This window comes from Xenopus laevis, chromosome 1L, assembly GCF_017654675.1.
Source record: "Xenopus laevis strain J_2021 chromosome 1L, Xenopus_laevis_v10.1, whole genome shotgun sequence".
NCBI lineage: Eukaryota > Metazoa > Chordata > Amphibia > Anura > Pipidae > Xenopus > Xenopus laevis.
This window is the reverse complement of record NC_054371.1, coordinates 120,482,249-120,506,517: the sequence shown is the minus strand read 5'-3', so window position 1 is coordinate 120,506,517 and position 24,269 is coordinate 120,482,249. Positions and strand designations below refer to the sequence as shown.

General features: G+C 36.3%; 1 protein-coding gene across 1 annotated transcript in view; it reads left to right on the top strand.

Moving 5' to 3' along the window:
- LOC108713396 (polycomb group RING finger protein 3) overlaps positions 1 to 21,023 on the top strand; it is a 38,621-nt gene extending 17,598 nt beyond the window's left edge. Inside the window, exons 2-9 of the mRNA XM_041562787.1 lie at positions 4,432 to 4,549; positions 9,788 to 9,884; positions 11,692 to 11,747; positions 12,804 to 12,914; positions 13,311 to 13,399; positions 17,134 to 17,271; positions 18,448 to 18,528; positions 20,634 to 21,023. Of these exons, the coding sequence (XP_041418721.1) occupies positions 4,441 to 4,549; positions 9,788 to 9,884; positions 11,692 to 11,747; positions 12,804 to 12,914; positions 13,311 to 13,399; positions 17,134 to 17,271; positions 18,448 to 18,528; positions 20,634 to 20,681 (729 nt within the window). The 5' untranslated portion in view covers positions 4,432 to 4,440 and the 3' untranslated portion in view covers positions 20,682 to 21,023. The remainder of the gene's footprint in view (positions 1 to 4,431; positions 4,550 to 9,787; positions 9,885 to 11,691; positions 11,748 to 12,803; positions 12,915 to 13,310; positions 13,400 to 17,133; positions 17,272 to 18,447; positions 18,529 to 20,633) is intronic.
- The last annotated feature ends 3,246 nt before the right edge of the window (positions 21,024 to 24,269 follow it).

Here is a 24,269-nt window from a genome sequence, read left to right as displayed (position 1 = left end):
CTCCAAGTAGAGTAAACAAGACACCTTTTGCTTTGTGGATGTGAGACAGGGTTCCAAGGAAAGACGCACAGTGATAGCATTTGTGCATGTTCGTCTTGCTGAAAAAGCCCCACCCACTCATCTTTCTATTCAGGCCCTCTCCTATTCATATTCCAGTCCCTTATTCAAATCAGTATATGGTTGCTTGGGTAATTTGGACCCTAGCAACCAGATTGCTGAAATTTCAAACTGGAGAACTGCTGAATAAAAAGCTAAATAACTAAAAAAAAATTAAAAAACACAAATAATAAGAAATGAAAACCAATTGCTTCTCAGAATATCACTCTCTACCTCATACTAAAAGTTAAAGTTATCATGAAAATTAAAATTTAATATAAGTTTCATCATACTGATATAAGAAACTTTCTAAATATATTCAATTAAAAGTGCTGCACTGTTTCTGAAATAATCAAGTTTATATTCCTCTCTCAGTTTCCCTTCATTCTGTCTTCATGCAGGAGTTGGGTGTCAGATATTCATTGACAGTTCGATCCAATATATCTTATAGGGGGACCCATTTTGCCTAGAAGATGTATTAGAGCTCACTCTATAAAATAACCAGACATCATGTCTATCTCTAGTACATGCAGAAATTGTGCAAAAGGCAGTTATTTTGTTAGATTTTTTTTGTACAGGTATGGGACCTGTTATCCAGAATGCTTGGGACCTGGGGTATTCCGGATAATGGATCTTTCCGTAATTTGGATCTTCATAGGCCCCATGGTTCTGTCTGCTTCTGAGGTTGTCGGTGTGGAAAAAAGGACCTTGCAATTATGATATGATTCATGTTCTGAAAAAGAGTTTATATTGCCTAAGTCAGTGAGGTGTATTCCTTATCCCTGGACTGATTATAAAGGCAGGGACACTATTAACATAAATGTTAGAAACAGGCTATAAAAGGTGGTATTGGTCAAATAATAGAACCAGAGAACCAAATGAGAATATTTAAAAACATCTAAATAAAACATTTCCACTTTGTATCCCAGTACCTATAACAACCAAATGAGATATTTTCATCTGCATACACCAGCTATGCCTTTCTAGTACTAATTTTAATTCCTGATGAATTACATTTTCCCTCTTTGGTTGTAGCCTCCTGTATGTAATCTGTCATGTGAACCAACACCTGCCCATTAATAATGGCTTATTGTTAGTTTTTGTAATTATAAATCTGAATTTAGCAACTAAACTAAGTGAAGCTTGCAGTAATTTCTAAAAGAACGCTGTTTAGAATGCTGCTGCATTCCTTTTTTTTAATATATTATTTAAGGAGTAGACAACTAAAAGACACCATTCCTCCCTGTCTTGCTGGGCTGTTTTGCCTGTAAAATGCTAAATTTTTAATTTTGGCCTTGTTATTGCACCACCGTTAAGTTTTTTTGTGGTTTCTCTAAATCCATTAGGAACAACGTTAGGCAGTTTGTCAATGTATAGTGCCAACAGAATGCTTTGTGGTGACATTGGAAGCTTTTATAGCTATTTAGATAGCACCTGCCACCCACTGTAGATCACATATTGACTGGAAAGTAAAAACTGCAGGGTCTGCAGGTCTCTCCACAAATCTAGTGGTCGGTGGGTCTAGAAAAGGGAAACAAATGAAGAACTGCACCTTCTTCCATAGTTATTCACCTTATGGTCCCCCCACCACCGTGACAGCACCAGAGGGTTTGTCTTAACTTTGCAAGAAAGAATATTTGATTATTTGTCCAGCCCTGTCATCAGATGATATAACTGTGAGTGTGCCTGTGTTTCACTACTGACTAAAGCTTCTTCCCTTCTTTTTGGGTCTCCGCTGCTCTAACTGGAATATCACATGTGGTGTAAATGAAATAATACAAGTGGTACAGGTTAGCCCTGGTTAGTAACTAGTAATTACTTCACGCCATCACATTAGCCTATGCAAAGCTCTGTGAACCACACAGGTGCCCAAAATATTTTAATTCTCTGCTAACGCCATCCACTGGGTAATTATAGCTAATTTTTCCATAGATAATCCTGTTTTTAAGAACTTAATGAGGATTTTATTAAAGATGGCAGCTCAAAAGTAATCTGAAGGCTCTGAGTCTGCCGTCTATTAAATGCTTTTTCAACACAGCTAAGGAGATTAGTTCCTTCCTGTTCTTGATCTACCTATGGAATCAATCCCTTCAAATTTCTGTTTGGGATTTGATTTCTAAACACTTTAAAATTCTTATAAACAAAGCCAATTTGAGTGTTGAATCTGTACCTTATTCTAAAGTTTTTCTCACCCACCCCCTCCTTCTGTTGTGAGGAATAAGATATGTCCACACATTCACAGACACTATCCTGGCTTCCAAACACAAGGGGCTCTATAGAAGCTCATCCTTAGTAAAAAGCATATACATACGATTTGTTTTAAGTTTATAAGCAATTCTGTTAAAGGAGAAGGAAATGTTAAATCACTTGGGGGTGCCAAACATTATGAACCACCACTTGGTGATTATGATTGATAATGTCAGTTTTATTTGGCTAAAGAAATACAGGTGCGTATTACTTAGTTGGGAAAAGTAGCATTTTTTGCCCCCAGAGGAAGCAGTGAAACAGAACAGTAACACCAAAAATAAAAAATGTTTTAAAATAATCACAGTATAATTTACTGTTGCCCTGCACTGGTTAAACAGTTTGCTTCAGAAACTCTACTATTTTGTGTACATGTAACAAACTGCTGGCGGGAGAAATGGCACAGGTTAAATAGTGGATAACGGATAAGCTCTGTAGAATATATATCTACTATCTGCTGTGTAACCTGAGCCTCTGAATAGCTGCTCCCACTGCTACCCAGCAGCTTATTAAAATATATAACTATAGTAGTGTTTCTGAAGCAATCACACAAGTGTAGGGCTATATATAGTACAGTCTATTTTAATTACGTTAAAACACTTGGCTTATTTGCTAAAATCTGAAATGACCTCATTGTCCCAATAAAAAAAGCTCGACCAAACTCACATGCCCATTTTTGCCTTATTTATTAATAAATTAACTCGATCTAATTGGATTGGTAAAAAACTAGAAAAAAAATCAAGCGAAAACCCAAATTGTACATTATTTATCGGGCTTCTCTCCTGAAAAGCGTGATTTTTTTTTTTTTTTTTACATTTTTTTCCCCCGAAAAAGCTGGACCTCAACAGGTGTGAGATGTCAGATTTTCGGATTCAGGCTTTTTGCAGCAAAGGGGTGTAATAAATCTCGAAAAACTCTGTTTTTTCCCCAAAAAGCCTTAAGTTTTTGAAGTTTAATAAATAACCCCCTTCCTGTTTTTATGTTACTGTACTTTTAAGTTTTTGTGGTTTAATAGAGCAGAAGTCCATCCTGAGTAATGGCAGGAGATGAATTTGAGCATGAACATGAGCAGTGTGTGCAGGAGTGAATGTAAAATCTATGCTCAGGGAACATATAAAGCTGAATGAGTGAGCAGACACCAAAACAAGAGGCCAAACGAGGAATAATAGCACTATAGGACTTCAGACCTGTCACCCTTCCCCCACCCTAAGGGGAACTGCCAAACAGGTCATTTCCTCCTTTACCAGTAGAGCATTACTTTGCATTTCTCATGCACTTTGTATAATGAGAATATATTCTATATATTTATATTTCAAGGACAAAGGACTAAATTGTCAGCTGAAGAAAACAGCCCTGTTAGTCTATGGAAAATGAGCAGGATCACATTCTTTGTTCTTTATAAAATCCTTTACAAGTTTTTTTTTTTTTTAAATTTTTTTTAAATAAATATTATAAATTCTACCACCGGCTAATTGGTCTAATGGATACTCTTCTGGTCTGTTCACCATAATATCTAAAATCTTGCAGTCTAGATCAAAATGTTTTGTGAAAAGATACAGAGGAGCGAAAGTGATGTATACTGTAGGAGTAGGATAACTTTGCCAATGCTGCCACCATGTGAGCACAACACTAAAATGGAATCTTTTACATTTGTTTAAATTGTTTCATGACTGTTTTTTTTCCCCTTGATTCGTGTATACTTTAAAGGAATGTTTCATTTGTTTTATATGATTTGCCACATGGGCATGAGGAGGAGATTTATCATACAGAAGAAAATTTCAGGGTAGGATTTATTTGGTAACATTGAGACGTGAGCAAGGGTCTGAATAATAATTTTTTGATTATTATTTTTGGTTCTGTCTCTTTTGTTAAAGAAATCGCTACAGTAGTTTAAAGTATAAAAAAATAGTTATGCCAGTATCCCTCTACAAAAACAAAATGAGAGCTTTACTTGAGGGATATTTCTCTTTACAAACAGGTTTTTGATTCAAAACCAGGGATTATTGGTGTCTAATGAACCTTTTTTGTATGATTTTTAGATCAGTTTTTTTCCTTGATGGGTTTTCTCATCAAAATATCTTTCTTTTGCAGACACCAAAGATGCTGACTCGAAAGATAAAACTTTGGGATATCAACGCCCATATAACATGTCGCTTGTGCAATGGATATCTTATCGATGCTACTACTGTAACAGAGTGCTTACATACCTGTAAGTATGTTCTCTAGAAATTGTAATCATTTCACAGTGTACATCTCTCTTTATAGGGTACACCGCTAATTTACCAGAAAGACCCGTCTCTCAAACGAACCATGTCCATAAGGGATGTGCTTATATACATGTGTGTTTAAAATGGATCCCATTGCCATCCAAAATTTGGCAAGCTCTGTTATGAGTTCATAAAACGTCATGTTATCCATGTACTCAAATCTCAGATGCTTAACAGAGAAGTGTACAGAAATTTGTTTTGCCAGAATTAGGACAGGATTCCTACAAAGGAAGTGGAAGTCCTTCGTTGGAATATCTCTCTATCCCTCCTATATTTGTGGACTCAGTGGTCAGACCGTGTAAAAAGGTACTTTGAAAGACAATAACAAGAGTATGGCAAAATATTGCACTTGCATGTTGCGTGTTACACCCAGGTTGGAGTGTGATTTTGTCTAATAACTAGGGTCCATAGCTATACTTGACTATTGCTTTATTAACTTTAAGCTATGGACACAGGCTGAAGGCTCAGCTGCTCTCAGCCTGCAGAAAAACACAGACCCACACCGACACACATACCGACACACACACAGACACACATACACACACACACACACACACACACACACACACAGACAGATACCGCGAAGGTCAGCCCAAAAGGAGTCATTTCAGACTGACCTCCACTACTCTCTGCTGTGTGTGTACACAGGCTAATCAGATTCAGATCAATGGAGCAGGGGCAGGGAGCAGATCCACTTCTCTAAAGCTGGCCATAGATGTTGAGATTTTTAAAAGATCCGATCATCATCGTGAGACCACGATTATCTCTGAACGATCGTACGACCGTGCGAATTGTCCATCAACTAAAAAGACCAATTTGGCAGGAAAACAAAGGGGAGCTGCCTGCTTGGCCCTGCAAACATATAAAAATATATAAAAACGCCTAAGAGTTCCTTATGGGGACCTTGTGCTTATGTAACCCCTGTAGTTCACACAGTGTACACCAGATGGCACTGTGCCAGAGTATAAAAGGTTTAGGAACCATGAGGTCTGGGTCCATTGCTTTAGCCCAACCAAGCAGGCTGAAAGGGAATGGGTAGTGTCGACCCTAGGCACCTTGGCCCTAGTAATTAGACAGCTATACTCAATTATAGATCACTCTAGGAGTGATAGAGAGGTTACTTAGTGGAGCAGCTCAAGGCTCCGCCGAGGAGATTAGAGGGATTAAGATCCCAGGGTATTACTGACCCGGAGTAAGGACTAAAGTGTTGAGATAGGAATGGTAGGAATTCCCCTAGTCTGCCACTGGAAGATATCCTGAAAACTGGGCAATACCCATCACATGCTGTCAACTTACTCTCTGCTGTATATTCCCTAGCCTGTGGGGATTCAGCCTATACGTGCTCTGAGTATATGCTTCCTTTATGCTGCTGTGTATATTCTATACTCCATTGTGGATCAATGTGCTGAATGATCTATGTGCTATTGTTCAATAAATACAGTTCTATGTTCAACCGTTAAAGAACTACTGGCGCCCATCATTGTACTATCGCACCCAGTTACAGTTACACTATACCCTGCCTCCACCGTGTTGCGAGGGCTTGCCCCTAAGAAAGAGTGCTCATCGGTGGTATCAGCCCACAAAGGAAAGTAGCTAAAACTGCCCTCACGCAAATCAGTTTACTTTAGCGCTACACTTTCAATTCCTGTATCTTCCATTCTGCTAAATGCCTTCAGTTAATTATGCATATTGCACTGCTTAAAGGGGTGGTTCACTTTTAGTATGTTATAGAATGGCCTATTCTAAGCAATTTTTCAAGTGGTCTGCATTATTTATTTGCTTTAGTTTTTGAATTATTTGTGTTCTTCTTCTGACTCTAGCATTCAAATCGTAGTCACTGACCCCATCTAAAAAACAAATGCTCTGTAAAGCTACAAATGTGTTGTTGCAACTTTTTATTACACTTCTTTCTATTCAGACCTCTCCTATTCACATTCCAGTCTCTTTTTCAAATCAATTTGGACCCTAGCAATCAGATTACTGAAATTGCAAACTGGAGAGTAGCTGAATAAAAAGCTTCATAACTCAAAAAAAACCAAATAATTAAATAATAAAAAACAATTGCAAATTGTCTCAAAATATCACTCTATATCACACTAAAATGTATTTTAGAGGTATGCAGAAAATTGGACCCGTTGATCAGGCAGATTTAAAAATGCTGTTGGGGCAGGGGCTGCATCAGCTTGTTGATGTGGTCCTTGCTACAATGTCTGGGTTCCCATCATTGGGATACTCGGACCAAACAATTGGATCAGCCCAGAAGTGATGGCAACCTTGCCTAAAGTGTGGATCATACCAAGACAATATCCTTGTTCTACCTCCTCTAAGCACCCATTACTCTAGAGTAGCTTTGTAGAGATTATTACAGCAACATTTCCTCAGTTTTGAGTTTATAAAAGCAAATAAATTAAAATATTTGCCACAAGTGGCAACCAAATTGTGTTGATCCATACATTTGTCCCTTGGTACTGTAATCTGGTTATTAGAGGAGTGATGTAGAACATCTGGCCATGGACTGATATTTAAACACTTCCCAAAAAATAGATGAAAAAGAATGAAGCTTGGCTAGGTTTGCATTGTAGCCTGGAAGGATTTATTGGAAACAAATATGATGTTTCATGCAGAACTAGAAATCCATCTTATCCTGGCAATGCTTAGTAAGATATATAGATATGACATATTATCTAGAACAGTGCTGTCCAAATAGAGACCCACCCCGTGTGTCCCCCCTCCACATGAAAGTCTGCCTGAAAGTGCCCAAATTGTTCACACAACCAGTATTGTGTGATTGTATGTAGCACAGTATGAACTGTCCATGATAGACTTCCTTGTCTCCTATTGTATTCTGCCTGCCATACTCTGCCTGCCCTGTGCTCCCTGTGTGTGCCATATTCTGCTTGCCCTATGCTCCCTGTGTGTGCCATACTCTGCCTACCCTATGCCCATTGGGTGTGCCATACATACTTGTTAGCATTTGGAAATTGTTGTTAGGGGCCCCTAAAGTGTTTTATCATGTACTGGGGGTTGCTGTATTATCCACAGGGGAGGAAAAGGCTTATGGATTTAAGGGTCTAGCCGGCAGGAAGGCAGTTCGGGGAGATTAGTCGCCCGAAGAGCAGGCGATTTGTCGCCTGGTAACTACATCTCCCCGAATCTCCACGTGTGTCTCTGCCCTTAAAGTTTAACAGTTTAGTGTAACAATTTCAAGTAATTTTGGGAGACACTTAATATAACAACTTAATTATATTAAGCGACATATGGGTTTTACCACCAGCGATTCACATTATTGTCTATGGGAAAGCTTCTACTGGAGAATTCAGGAGATAAGTCGCCAGCAGAAGTAGACATTTATTGCTAGTGATTAATCTCCTGGTGTGCCATTGCCCTTAAAGTTCTTGTGGTAATGTGTGTCGTTAATAGTTGGTTCGGTTTAAAAACAGGGAATGGTCAACATTGGCTTCGATTATTGGTCCTCCACCAGGTAGACCAGAACAATGACGGCCCTCTGTACCACAGAAGTTGGACAGCACTGATCTAGATCATTCATTTTAATGAATAAGTGTTTTTTCTATTATTTTATTAACCTTACCTTGTCTACTAAAAAAACATTTAAACAGTAAATAATCCCAATTAGATTGTTTTGGCATTCATGCAGTTTAGTTAGGATCAGTACAAGGCACTTTTTCAGTATAACAGAGAAAAAAGTAAATTTGTGTCTATGGGAGATGGCCTTTCTATAATTCAGAACTTTCTGGATATTGGGTTTCCTGATAAGAAATGTTCTACAGCATTCTTAAAAATATCTTTAAAAAAAAAAAAAGTTGGCAACATTATTTTTTTGCAGCAGGACATAGTTTCTTAATGACAAAACTATGGAGTCAGTTGTAATTTTGGGTATCTGGAGTCGAAGTCACCAAAAATGTTCTGACTCCTAATAACTTTAAATACAAGCACTGAAAATAATCAAATCAGATTTAAACGTCTCTATGAAGGAGGATCTGGCAGAAGCAATTCTATTTCTAAGAACAATACTTTAGTTAATATTGGATTGTATTTAACAGCTATTCTACAGCTATATGCCAGGTTTATAGAATATATAAGTTGTTAGGTTTTCCAATTGTGTTTGGTTTAGAATTTCCAAAGGATGTGGTTTATATTTTTGAGCTTTGGCAGTGATAAAATGCCTTGTATGTTGTGTACTTAACATGGAAAATACAATTGTATATTAAAGGAACAAGTAATTAACCTATAATATACTGTAATTAACCTATAATATATGGTTGCCCTGCACTGGTAAATGCTGTGTGTTTGCTTCAGAAAGACTACTATAGTTTATATAAATATGTTCCTGTGTAGCCATGCTGGAAAAAAGGAGAAAAGGCACAAATTACATAGCACATAACCAATAAGCCCTGTCCAATACAATGGTGTTTTATTAGTTTATGTGCTATGTAACCTGTGCCTTTTCTCCTTTTTTCTAGCAGCTTGAATGGCTGTCCCCATGGCTACACAGCAGCTTGTTTATATAAACTATAGTAGTCTTTCTGAAGCAAACACACAGCTTTTACCAGTGCAGAGCAACGGTATATTGTATTTTAATTACTTTGATACACTTTCGGTTTTTGGTGTTAGAAGATTTATGTAGCAACTCCAAAGCCCTGCTTAATGGCCACCTAGATTTTGTATGGGGTATAAGATATTGCAACAAAAAAAAATTGTTCAATCAACCCTGAAGAGAAGTTTAAAGTTTATAAGATAATCTTAGAGGCTTTTCGGACTATAGATTTTTCTTAACGTATAAGTCTATGATTATAACCCTACATGTTCTGATCTTTCCTGTATATATAGCTAAAGCTTTTTTGTGATACCACCAAACTGACTGATAGATGGCAGTGTCTGACTGCAAATGGCCTATAAATGCACAACAGGCGGCCCTGAATTGTACATGGAAAATACATAGATGGTAGCCAAAAAAAGCAATTTTAATTAGACCAATTTGTTAATGAGATTTTTAGTTTTAAATATTAATACAGGGGGAAAAAAGACTGAATGTCCTGGGATTGTTTTTAATAATTTCCAGGCTTTAACAGCTGCACTGGCATTGTCTTTTATTTAAAAAGAAAATAAATACAATTAAACATGTTTGTTAAAAAGGTCTAAATGTGCTTGCTTCTCTTCAGTTTGCAGAAGTTGTTTGGTGAAATATCTGGAAGAAAATAACACCTGCCCCACATGTAGAATTGTCATTCATCAGAGCCATCCACTACAGTATATAGGGTAAGTACCAAGGAGGATTTCTTGTTCTTGGCATTGGTATATTCTTGTCTTGCAACATGTTTGTTCACACTGTAGATTGAATAATAAGCTATGAAAGAGTACCGTGTTGGTGCATTTTTCTCTTTAAGATACGCCTGAAGAGACATTAGTAGATAATCTAAATTCTATAAATAACACAGAGAGGTTAATGAAACATGGCATATTTGACTTATGTGTCAAATTTGCATATTCTGCCCAGAATGTTTACCAGGTCTGGTTTACTAGTAGAGTCAAGCAATATGCCTGTGAATGGGTACATTTTATTGTGCTTCATTTGGTCAGAAGTTAAGGCCCTTCAAGGCAGTATATGATATCAAAAGCTTAAAACCAAGCTACTGAATAGAAAATAGAAAAAGTGACTTATCTTACATGGACAACATGGAAACACTGTTTCAGTGATGGCACATATGTAGAATTTTTTGATAAACTTAATTTGATTACTCATAATAATGGCAATTATAATTGAGTTCAGTGTAATATAAAATAAGGAAGGAAACCACCTCCTTCTGTAATGGGGTCTGCATCACCAGCTGCAGACTGGACCTCATCGGTTCCTGACATCAGGGCTTACACCATTAAAAGGTCTGCAGGTTATAAAAGCTTTTGGTGGAAAGAAGAAAAAGGCTGAAGGGAATTATCCCACACTGGGGCCCAATGGGGCATGGAACCGCTGGGAGATTCTCTGGTACCCTGACGGGCCAGTTCAACTCTAGGGATGTGACCAGCAAGATAAATAGGTAGCTGGAGCCTTGAGCTGCCATCGGAAACCCTGCATTATCTACCCATCTGTAGATCTTTAACTAAAGTTGTACTGCAGCTCTCAGGATCCTCACAAATGTGGCAAGGGAATGAGGACAGAAAAGCAAATGGACACATCTCCTTCATACTGTGTGTTCATATCAGGAGGTTTTGCTTCACAGAGGCTCACCTGCTGTGTTTCATAAGGGGAGTGTGGAGGATCAGGGTAGAGAAGAAGGATTCACATGCTATTCAACTGCACCTTTATTTTGGGTGTCCTTTTCATGTTGTTGTGCCTTATCTCCTGCCAAAATTCTTTCAAAGTCTGGCGGTGCATGTGCAGCTGCTTATCTGGGGCTGAGGTAGCAGCGCAAATAGTCAGGCTGAATGGACCAGCCCATGGCCAACTGTGACCCATCTGAATATTACCTGGTTCACTGGGATACAGAAATGGTCCATTTTCATTTAGAGCCCAGTGATGTTTTATAGAACTTTCCACCTGTCACCGTTTCCTATAATGCTATAGTAGGGGTATCACACTGCCTACAGCCGATTTAATTGTGTGAGATGAACCACTGCACATAAACACTTTCTTTGAATGAATCCATGACCTCTAGGTCTGCTTTACTACTCTTACCTTATAACTCACCACTGTTGTTTCTTATTCTAATTGTCTGGAAAATAAATTGGAACCAGGGATCTGTTGTCACATTATTATATATACATATGCGATATGTGCCATAACAAGGATGTTGGTAGGTAGATGATTATTATGTTTTGCTTCAGGAGGTTGTCATGTGCAGTGACAATACATTTTTTTTACATTAACACAATGGCCTAATAGAGGAATATTTTTCCAAGTGGGCACTATTCTCTTCCTGTTTTTAAGTTGATTTTCTTCTTGTAATGTCCAGTAGATAGTAGTATGTCTTTACTATTAGGGCATTTATTTCTTAGTCTGTTCATTAAAGACTTCAATACTATAGCTGTGAAGTCATTCTTATATGTATATTTCTTTTTATCTTTGCAGTCATGACCGAACAATGCAAGATATCGTTTATAAACTTGTGCCCGGTCTCCAAGAAGGTATTTGATTATGATTATTTCTTTGCAGGGCATGGGATGGAACAAACAGAATATAGGAGCAGCCATTTAATTAAAGGGCTACCGTTTTCATAATATTTTTTTGGATTTAAGTATTGTATAATCCATGGAATATGGAATATTATCCTAAAGCAATGGTTTTCAAAGCATGGATGAGGACCCCATCCCAATGGATAGTTGGAATGAGATTTGGGGTGAATGCTTACAAACTGTTTCATATTTCAATGTTTCTGTTATGAGCAAACAGAACAAATGCTGCACCTCAAACAGGGGGGCATGCTAACCCCAAAATGTTTGAAGACCTTTGGCTTGGCGATCTCTAACATGTAGCAATCTTTAATTTGTATTTTGTTCTATACCATCCAAATTGATTGATTTTTAAAAATTTATTATAGAGGGTTATGCCAGAAATATCACCCTAGTAGCCCACCAGCTGTTCTGCACTATAACACCCTGTGGTTTAAGCAAATCTCTCTTATTCTGTTTTGCTCTCAGAGATGCATGCTTTAAATTTTAAAGCTTCTTGCTTTCTGCACCCGTGGAGTTCAAATTATATGAGCTGTAAAACCGTGGAAGGCCTCCAGGGATTCAAATAAATTGATGTTGGGAATTTGGCGGAAACTGTGAAGATATATATAATGAGTCCTTGACCCTAACTGTTGAGCAGGCATCAGGATATCACATTTTCATTCTCAATTTTAACTTTTGTGCTTTACCCCAACTAAACCCAACAAACACTTTGGTTATACAATGGCAGTCTTGTGAAATATATAACATTTCATGGTACATTTTAGCTTATTATTATTATGTAGCCACCCATGTTTTGTGACAATATCAAATGCAGATAATTCCATAACAAGACATATTTTTCCTTCTTCAGATATCACTGTATGATGTCTAAAATACTCCAGTATGCACTAAACTCACTGTGTTGCATGTACACAAGCCATGTAAAAAACTATTTTAATGTGTTGTTTTTATTTTGCATTGTGGAGAGTTAGCCATGATTTTAACAATAATGATCTTACCTTTTAACAGTGGAAATGTGTAAACAGAGGGAATTTTATCACAAACTTGGTATGGAAGTACCAGGAGACATCAAAGCAGAAATCTGTACTGCAAAGCAACACGTAGAAGTCCACAGAAATGGTTAGTTTCTTAAGCTTGATTCAGACATGGCTTTTATTGAAGAAACAATACAATTTACAATGTAGTACTGTTTTTCTACCTAGTGTTTTAATGTACATTAAAAATAAGTGTTGTAGAATATAATCTTACTAACAGTACAAGTACTGGAGTTCCGTTTGTAGAGAGAGATGTTATATTGTAGCACTTTCAATTAGAGAGATCAGAATCCAGGTGCGAGGATGAGCTCAAACCTTAGAATGAAAATTGGCCCCTAGTATGTGGCCCCCAGAGAAACACTGGAGCTTTTCAGGGACCAGTCATGTGGCAGGGACTTGTGATGCTTATCCTTACAGCCATGGGAAGAAATTCAATCTTAATGTTGTTTTGAAGGCTGATCGTTTTTTTCTGTGCTGCTAGGTGAAACAAAAGCAGAGGAACACACAAATAAAGAAACCACAGAAGAAAAGCAGGAAGAAGACCATGACTATCACAGAAGTGATGAACAGGTAACCTTACATGAGTTTGGTGCAATGCACAACAGTCTCGTGCATGAGAAAATTAAGTAGTTTGCATCCCAAACTATGAATCATATGAATCAGTAATCATAAATACAATTTTAAATGTAAAGCATTTAATAAAATAGCTACAGTTTTCAGTGAGAGACCTTTTTCAAATATGGATTTCATTAGAGGACTGTATTGGACTTTTCTATACAAGCAGCATGGAATCTGTTGTCTGGAAACCCTCCGACTTACGGAAAGGCCATCTCCCATAGACTCCATTTAAATCAAATAATTTTAAAAAATGATTTCCTTTTTCTCTGTAATAATAAAACAGTACCTTGTATTTGATGCCAGCTAAGATATAATTAATCCTTAATGGAGGCAAAACCAGCCTATTGGGTTTAACTAATGTTTAAATAATTTTTTGTAGACTAGAGGTATGGCTACTATAAGTTAAAACCATAGGAAGCATGGATTTTATGAATAAAAGGACAAGCTTACCGCTTTCCACGGTGGGTCCAAGTGCTCATGCCCCAGACCTTCAGCAAAGGGAAACAACACACAGAATAGTTGAATAGCGGGCAGGCACCATTCCGGAACACCAAAATCAGTCAGTCAGTAGAATCCAGGAGCAGAAATATTTAAATAGTACAAAAAGTCTTTATTTTACATTATGTATACAAAAATAAAAGCCTGGCGTGTTTCGTGACCCTCAAGGACACTTAATCATAGGCTAACTTACTTCCAACACATACACAGTATTTAAAGGAAAAAGAGCTATTGGCTCCCAGCCTTATTCTCTAAATAGAACCACACCGTAGGATTATAAAATGCAATCTTTATTACAATTTCATTAGCCATGCAAATATATTAAAAACCATAAACACCATATCCATGTCACTTAATACATTGAGTATATTGATTATAATTACGTTTCCTATAGTATCCCAGAGAAGGTATATTGGTATATAACTGAACTACTAGTTTATTCAGACAGAAATAGTCTTTCAGCGAAACCCTTCAGTATAGTCAACACTGCTGCTCAATCAGATTGAGGTAAAATCTACATACCATAGAAAGTAGATAGACAATTAATGATATTATATTATATGTTAATTACTTTAAAACGCTTTCATGTTTGGTGTTAAACTGTTCCTTTAAAAGGTAGTAGTAGTTTTAAACTGACAAATGGCACTTAAAGGACAAGCAACACCAAAAGAAGAAAGTGTTTTATAGGTATGCAGAAACACTACAAGAGTTTATTTAAATAAACTGCTGTTTAGCCATGGAGCAGCCATTCAAATGGATTAGGATTTGTTTACACAGCACATAAAACAAGCTGTGTACAATACAATGGGATTAGTTATTACAATGGAAAATAACAATGCAAACATTTCTCATATAAAATAGGATGTTTAATGCCAAGTAGTAGTTTATTTGTAGATGCTCAATCAACAGAATTAAACTTTACATGGTAAATGGGTAACTGTGTAGGTATGAATTAAATATATTTTCTTTTTGAAATGTATCCATTTTGAATATGCAAAAAATATTTTTCTATGTGGAGTCATATGAAAGGTAAAAGGCACAAAACTCCTTGTAAGGGTAGTGACACACAGTGAGATTTGTCGCCCGAGATTTTTAAAACGCAAGGTTCCACGACAAGGCAATCGTCTTTATGCAAAGCAAGAAAAGATTTCAGTCAGCTTCAGAATGATTTGCATCCCATAGTGCACCACGGTGCTTTCTCTGCCCACATGGCTGGACATTCTTCAACAAGATCAATGAGCCTATCGGTGTCAAACAAATGCTTTAAGAAAGGCATTTTCAACAGCGTATTGTCGCACGAATATTGTGCCTATATATGCGAATGATGAGTGAGTGTGTAGTAGCTGGAACAAAGAATGGGAAATTGGCGCCCTAGAAATTACGTACATAGTACTCTCTTACTTACAACATGCCACGCACACAAGAATTTGAATACTATCTCAGATACCAATCCCCTTGTGTGTTTTGCTAGTGCAGATTTTCACTACTTCTGAATAACCATGCTGTTTCTGATAAAGGGTCTCTGTGCATTTTGGGACTACAGGCGATTTCAAATAGCATTGTGTATGTAGTAGCTTTCAATTTACATTTTTCTCTATGGCAAGACAAAATGAACGACTTGTCGCCGAAACTCGCTTTAAAATAACGTGTCACTACCCTACGTAAAAAGTTATTACAGAGATTGAACAAATTTCCCTATTTCTGTGGAAGCGATACATTGGGAACATATTAGAGCCCTGCGCGAAACCAATTTGTTAAACCAGAACCACCACCCGCATACTTACCTGCTTGGACCCGCTACCTGACCCTACCCGCAAGTACCTTATCCGCAACCCGATCCACGACCCACTGAACACCAAGAAACAGGAAGTGTTGTCATTGTAGACTGGAAGTGACATCATTAGAAGTAGGCAGATTCAGAAAAAAAGGAGTAAAACTCGCTATTGAGAACACCCGCAAACCGACCCGAGAACCAGCGACCCGCGTCTATACCCGTTCCCAAAACTGTGTATAACATGTAGCTGAATAGGAAGGCAGAGCTACTAGAAAGCAGATATGCACATCTCTGACTGGCTCCCAGTTTAAAAACAGAATTGGAAAATCCTGTTAAAGAGGTTGTTCACCTTTGAGTTAACGTTGAAGTAGAGAGAGATATTCTGAGATTATTTGCATTTGGTTTTAATTTTTTATTATTTGTGGTTTTTGAGTTATTTAGCTTTTTATTCAGCAGCTCTCTAGTTTGCAATTTCAGCAATCTGGTTGCTAGGGTCCAAATTACCCTAGCAGCCATGTATTGTTGTGAATGACACTGGAATAGGAATCGGAGAAGGACTGAATAGAAAGATGAGTAATAAAATGTAGCAATAACAATAAATTTTTCAGCCTTAAAGAGCATTTGTTTTTTAGGTGGTGTCAGTGAAAGCAAGGCAAATAATCCTTTAAAAAGAAATATTGAAGACTAATTGAAAAGTTGCTTAGAAATGGCCATTCTATGACATACTAAAATTAACTTCAGAAACGCAAAGCTTTATAGATTATCTTTAATGTCTTTAGTGGCATAAAAAATGAGGAAAACAGGATGAAATCCATGAAAAGTGGCAGCTGTGTATCTACATTAATCTTTTTGTATTAACACAAATGTCTTTGTAAATTAGCCAGATGTTCTCCCCTTTTATTCATCCTTGGACTAAAAGTGAAAACGGATCCCTTCTTAAAAGCAAATGCTCTAAGGCTACACATGTATTGTTATTGCTGCTTTTTAGTACTCATCTTTCTGTTCAGGCCTCTCCTATTCATATTCCAGTCTCTTCAAATCGGTGCATGGTTGCTAGAGGAATTTGGACCTTAGCAACCAGATTGCTTATAATGCAAATTGAAGAGCTGCTGCATAAAAATTCTAAATAATTCAAAAACCACAAATAATAAAAAATGAAAACCAATTACAAATTGTCTCAGAATATCATTCTCTACTTTATACTAAAAGTTTTAAAGGTGAACAACTATAATGCTGAAACGGTTGCAAAATGCAAAACCGGTGGTAAAATACATAACTGATCTTAAGAATTTGCAAGTGTCTTTAATGTGCTTATGCCGGACAGGTCTGGGTTTTAATATCGAGCCTCAGCATTGAATTTGGTCTGACAAATAATTGAGCGTCTTTTTTTTTCTTTTTCTCTCCTCGCATTAAGGTGAGCATATGTTTAGAATGCAACAGCAGCAAACTGCGTGGACTGAAGCGAAAATGGATACGTTGTTCAGCACAAGCAACAGTCCTACATCTAAAGAAGTTCATAGCCAAAAAACTTAATTTAACATCATTTAACGAGGTAAGGTTCTGACTTAGACCAAGTAACAGTCTAGTAGTCCTAAAAGTAGTCTACGTTTGCATCAAACTCCTCAGTTGCAGTGAGGCAATATTTTCATCATATTAGATAACCTAACAATAGATGCCTCAAGGCTAATAAATATTAAGTACCCCACAGTGTTTATAATTGCTTACCTGATATCCTGGGTTGTTGCAACTGTTGGATGAAAACTGCACTAGTATGTGGTACTACTGTAGAGCAGCATGTCACCATCATCTTTTCTTCTTCTTTCTTCACACTGGTTTTCTAATATCTACCATAAACCCATACTTGTCAGTACTCCTTGTCAATCCTGGGACATATTTGTCAAGTTCCTTATCCATCCTACTTCTGTCCCCCATCTGCATAAAACTTGACCCATTTTCAGACAAACTCTGGCAAATCCAACGCCGTTGTAAACCTTTTCTCGCAAAGGTATCTCCTTTTAATAATCGCAAACAAACAAGGAAATGCTTATTTACAGTCTGCTTCACTTTCCAATTTCTGTGTCGATGTCCATTCAGTGTAGCTCCACACAAATCGATGTTGTGCTGTCAGTGGGGCTACACAAAAGATCATATCCGCTTTTCTCTACCTGCTTATATAACACAGGAGAAAGAAAGAGGATGATCCACTCAGTGTTCCCCTTGTTATGTGGGTGTCTGAAAAGTCAGTAGTGATGAGCTTTGATTGTGTTACTATATGTATCTTCTAGAATTCCTTTAAATGGCCATTATACCTCTTGTTCAATGAAAAGAGCAAATGCCAAACATACTTTTTGTGCCTCTGCTAACAAAACAATCACAACAAAGGGTGAAGGGAAGGGTTGCATAATGGTAATCTAATTATTTACCTCACAAGGTTAATAAACATGGATTTGCTTCAGTTTCCCTGTTTGCCATAATTAGCCAGAATCATAGATTTTTGGTAATTATAACAATAGCCAAAAAGAATGTTTAGAACAAGCCCTATTCATTGAACTCATGTTAAGAATCCATCCATTTAAGAATCCATTGAATAATAACAAGCAGTTGGTATAAGTTTATACTATAACTGTCTGACCTAAAATATATTAGTAAAAAGATAATGCCAGCTAAACATATGCAATTTAAAAAAAGTTATGCAACATAATCATGTACTAAGCGTTTTTTTGTTTAGCTGGATATATTATGCAATGAAGAAATACTTGGCAAGGATCACACACTCAAGTTCGTTGTAGTCACGAGGTGGAGATTTAAGGTAATTTTTTTACTTCTGCATACAACTATAGTTACAATAGTACAATGGGAGACATGATCCTAAAGAGAATGATGAACCGGTACATTTTGGCTTCTCTTTGATTGCAAATTGCTTCCAAGTACAGAAGCTTTGTGCCGGACGATGCTTGCCAGATTAGCTCTCCAAAAAATATATATATTTAAATTTCAGAAGCTGTGAAGGAAGATTATTTATGCAAAGGGTGTGGAGTTCAATGGTGTATGTAGGATTCAAAGGCAATAGAAGGGTTTCCTCATACCTTTACAATTTTATTAAAAGGACCGTATACACTTACAGTATACAATTTTTGAGCAAAATATATAGAACATATACTGAAAATACTTTCTGCCTATTCTTTTATTTAAAAGAATGCCTATGTCTCAGCTATTTCCATTAGGTAGCATTATTTTGCTTTTATACTTGCTATCTGACCATTAATTGTACATGAGTTAGTTTAACTTGCTCTGTATAAACATCCCGATAAGCAGAAGTCTATTATGTAGGGGGATTATCTGTGCACTGGGAATCTAATTTTCTACTTTGCAAGGACCAAACATGGGCTAGCTTCGGTTTCCCTGTTTGCCCTACTTGGTGCAAGATAAAACAAAAAACCTAGTTTTTTTTTGTGATTAAAACAATTGGCAAAAAGTTTGTTCGGCGCAACCCTATTCATGTTCAATGAGAGGGTGTACTGCCTCTTTAAAGAATGCATTCCTGATTGTTTTTCTTATAACATACAGTAGCTTTAAAGGAGAAGGAAAGGTTAAAACCAAGTAAGCTTTATCAGAAAGGTCTATATAAATACACCAGTAAACCCTCAAAGTAATGCTGCTCTGAGTCCTCTGTCAAGAAACATTGTATTTCTATTGTGAACACATCGGCTTCTGTATCAGATTTTTCAGCTTAAACCTCCAGGGCTAGGGCTTGAGCATGCTCAGTTTGTTGCTCTCTCCCTCCCTTTCCCCCCCCCTCCCCCTAATCTAAGCCCAGAGCTATGAGTGAGCAGGGAGATACTCAGGCAGAAAGTGATGTCACAGCAAGCTAATATTGCAGCTGCTATCCTAAACAATCAGAGCAAGCTTTTAGAGCTGTTTACTCAGGTATGGTAAAGCATTCTACAGAATAAATATACCGTTATAGATTGCACTATTGTGGCTTTTCTTTTGGCAATAAACCTCCTCTGTAGATTTCCTTCTCCTTTAAAACAACAGGTTTTACCCAGTAAGAACCTATTGAGTATATTTTTGGATGTGATTGATCTGCTGCTGGATCAAGGAGACATATTGCATATTTAATTCCATATATTGTATTTATGCATTAGTGAGGTGTGGTTTAAATATTTATTTTTAGGAACCATGCAGTGGTTACATGGTAAAAAATCAAAAGTTCTTCAAGCTGGCAACACACAGGTTAATTGTTTTCTTCACCTTATCAGAACTTTTATCATGTGCCCATATGTGGGTTCCTCTTACAGTTTAGTAAATCAGCATTAGTTTGCTAAAGTTGTTTAGAATGACCTTCCTTCATGGTCCATACAGAGTCAGTGGTCAGTTCTAGTCCGTACAATCTGAGCTTTCTGGGAATATGGATTTGTACAAAATGTGACAGGTGGTCTGGTTAGGATGAGTGTCACTATGTTTCATTGTACCATGTCTCATAAAAAGGTAAATAACTTTGAAATGTGGCCTGTATCCCCAAATCTGTATAAGGCATTCTTAATTTACTCACTTGTCTTGGTCTTTCCAAAACTGTCTCTACTAAAAAAATGACATAATAGTTCCCTCTGAAGCTGGGGTGTTTAATGTAGACTCTATGGGTGTTACTGTGCAGTGGGGCACATGCGGAATGTATGTACGACAGGAACAATAGACTGCAATTAACAGTGGTGTGTACTTGCTGGGTATCTGTGTATTGAACATGTTTTATCAGCTATTTCAAGAATTTTCTTTATCCACCATGATCTTCATTATCTTGGAACAAATTGCTGCAATAAATGTGGCACCAATGTGCAACAGGCATGTGCTTCTCATATGTATAATGATAACACACGTCTTGTTAATATATATATACCATTTATTTGATTACAGAAAGCACCGCTTCTCCTGCATTACAGACCAAAAATGGACTTGCTGTAAAAGAACTTGATTGTCCTGTAAGGACTGATGTTTTGCAGAGACTATCATGGGCACGGGCTGAGTGCACCACATCACGTACGACATGGGACCTGAACCAGCGGATTCAAGGCCAGAAGATTGTAGCGCATTCAGAGAAGAACCTCTGCTTCTAGACATTTCTCTTACACAACATGGATTCTAGAGTTCTGGACAGGAAAATATTTATACTTTTGTACAAAAAAAAGAAAATAAGAGCTAATTTTTTCACAAGACACTACCAGCATGGCGTTTACAGATACAAAAACACTTTTCATAAATTTGTCTTTGCTGCAATTTAGTTCCAACTTGGGTTTCAAATGTATTGAGTGTAAAATATATACATATCCTCGAAATTCAGAACCGGCACACCCATAAAAATCTTTACTGTTTATATCAACACATCATATTAGAGTCCAGCATTTCAGTCCTCATTTGGACCTTTTTTAAGGATGAGGACCGAAACGTTGGAATGGTGTGTTGAAATAAACAGGTGAAGAATTTTATGGGTGTGCCGCCTCTAAATTTAGTGGATATGTATCAAGCATAACTGTGCACCCCGAATATACATATATACTAGTTTTGAATTGGATATATATATATATATATATATATATATATATATATATATATATATATATATATATATACACATATATATATATATATATATATACACATATATATATATATATATATATATATATATATATATATATATACATACATATATATATATATATATATATATATATATATATATATATATATATATATATATATATATATATATATATACATATATATATATATATATACATATATATATATATATATATATATATATATATATATATATATATATATATATATATATATATATATATATATATATATATATATATATATATATATATATACATACATATATACATATATACATACAAGGTAGCCCCAGCACTCTCAATATATAACCCCTGAAAATAATAATCTTGCACAACTGAACTATAACTTTCTTAAAAAATACACTTTTAGTTACAAAGTTTGTAAAACGCATGCATAAGCTGCCGGCACAACTCGTGTAGAGGTGTAAGTTGCCTGGGTGCAAATAAAGCCCAAAAGATAAGTATATACCAGGAGGAGGCTCGCACTCTCAGGTCTTACAAAGAAATAAATAATATTAAATAAGAATATAGTTCAGATTGGACCAGCACTCCACTTGTATTTTAAAATGATTTTATAGAATCCAACGTTTCATCCATATTCAATTAAATCATTTTAAAATACAAGTGGAGTGCTGGTCCAATCTGAACTTTGTATGCTAAACCCTTGACCAAGCACCCACCACGGGACCACGACATAGTGCGGGTACTTTCCGAAACAGTATATATATATATATATATATATATATATATATATATATATATTATCCGCACTCTCAGGACCTTATTCTGTATTATTCTCTAAGGAACTAAAAAATTTTATTCACAAAGGAGACTGACGTTTCGACCTCTACAGAGGCCTTTCTCAAAGTACTGATAGATATTACAGAAATGTCTTAAATACACAGAATGGCGGGAAAAGGTCAGATTGGGAAAGACGTGTCAGCACAATCGTCAGTATACGTAACATAATTAGCATACACATATTTAAAAACTATACACTCATTCGGTATATCACTTTTAATAATAACAATAACTCACTAACATTTAAACTCAACCTCTCCTACAATATACATTGTTAATCAAAATGGTTAAAAAATAAAATACTAAGTAACATTCTGTTGCTATTATGGCTATTAACTGCTACCATAGGTGGAGCTAATCATTTAAAAGTTTAATGTTACAATTAGTATCTAAAACAGAGATAAGATTATAGGTCTTTGTTAAAGTGAACACCCTCAATTTTCATACATAAAGCCCTTATAAAATGTAATATAACTGATATAACCCACACTTTAGGACAGAAACATGCAACAGGCCCCACCTTTTGGGTAAGAAACATTAACTCCTCTCATATGGTAATTAACCCCCACAAACTGGTATTAACCCTTCAATAACAAACTTGATGGTCAACTCTATTCATGGTGCTAGGACAAACCGGTGCAACAGACTGGGACAACGAGCTATGTATTTTTTCACCATCACGATTTTTATTTTTATGTTTATACGTGCTTGTGGTTTAGCTATTTTTATGCACGTGATATTGGACTTTAATTACATGACGGGAGCACGATTTACACGTGAATGCTTAGTGGGTATATGGCCACATGTGTGGGTTGGGGTTATTCACATAAATAATTAATTAATAATGATAGTTAATATGACCTTTGATGGTTAAACCTTATAGATAACTAATTTGTATATATACACTAGATTTTTTATACACCAATCTTGGGTTATATTTAATAAATGATTTATACCAGTATTGGGTTCCAATACAGCTAGGCTCAAATATGCCTTGACTGGTTTGTCCTAACACCATGAATAGAGTTGACCATCAAGTTTGTTATTGAAGGGTTAATACCAGTTTGTGGGGGTTAATTACCATATGAGAGGAGTTAATGTTTCTTACCCAAAAGGTGGGGCCTGTTGCATGTTTCTGTCCTAAAGTGTGGGTTATATCAGTTATATTACATTTTATAAGGGCTTTATGTATGAAAATTGAGGGTGTTCACTTTAACAAAGACCTATAATCTTATCTCTGTTTTAGATACTAATTGTAACATTAAACTTTTTTTTTTTTTTCACAAATTTTTTTATTAGTTTTCAATATGCACGAAGAAATTTTACAGTAAACAAAAGAGAAAACATTAAACTTTTAAATGATTAGCTCCACCTATGGCAGCAGTTAATAGCCATAATAGCAACAGAATGTTACTTAGTATTTTATTTTTTAACCATTTTGATTAACAATGTATATTGTAGGAGAGGTTGAGTTTAAGGGGCAGATTCACTAACTTCGAGTGAAGGATTCGAATGAAAAAAATTCGAATTTCGAAGTATTTTTTGGGTACTTCGACCATCGAATTGGTTAAATTCGTTCGAATTAGAACGAAATCGAACGATTCGAAGTAAAAATCGTTCGACTATTCGACCATTCGATAGTCGAAGTACTTTCCCTTTAAAAAAAACTTCGACCCCCTACTTCGGCAGATAAAACCTACCCAAGTCAATGTTAGCCTATGGGGAAGGTCCCCATAGGCTTGCTAAACTTTTTTTGATCGAAGGATATTCATTCGATCGTTTGATTAAAATCCTTCGAATAGTTAGATTCGAAGGATTTAATCGTTCGATCGAACGAAAAATCCTTCGATCGTTTGATCGAACGTTTAGCGCTAAATCCTTCGACTTCGATATTCGAAGTCTAAGGATTTCAATTCGAGGGTCGAATTTCGAAGTATTTTTAACTTCGAAATTCGACCCTTAGTGAATCTGCCCCTAAATGTTAGTGAGTTATTGTTATTATTAAAAGTAATATACCGAATGAGTGTATAGTTTTTAAATATGTGTATGCTAATTATGTTACGTATACTGACGATTGTGCTGACACGTCTTTCCCAATCTGACCTTT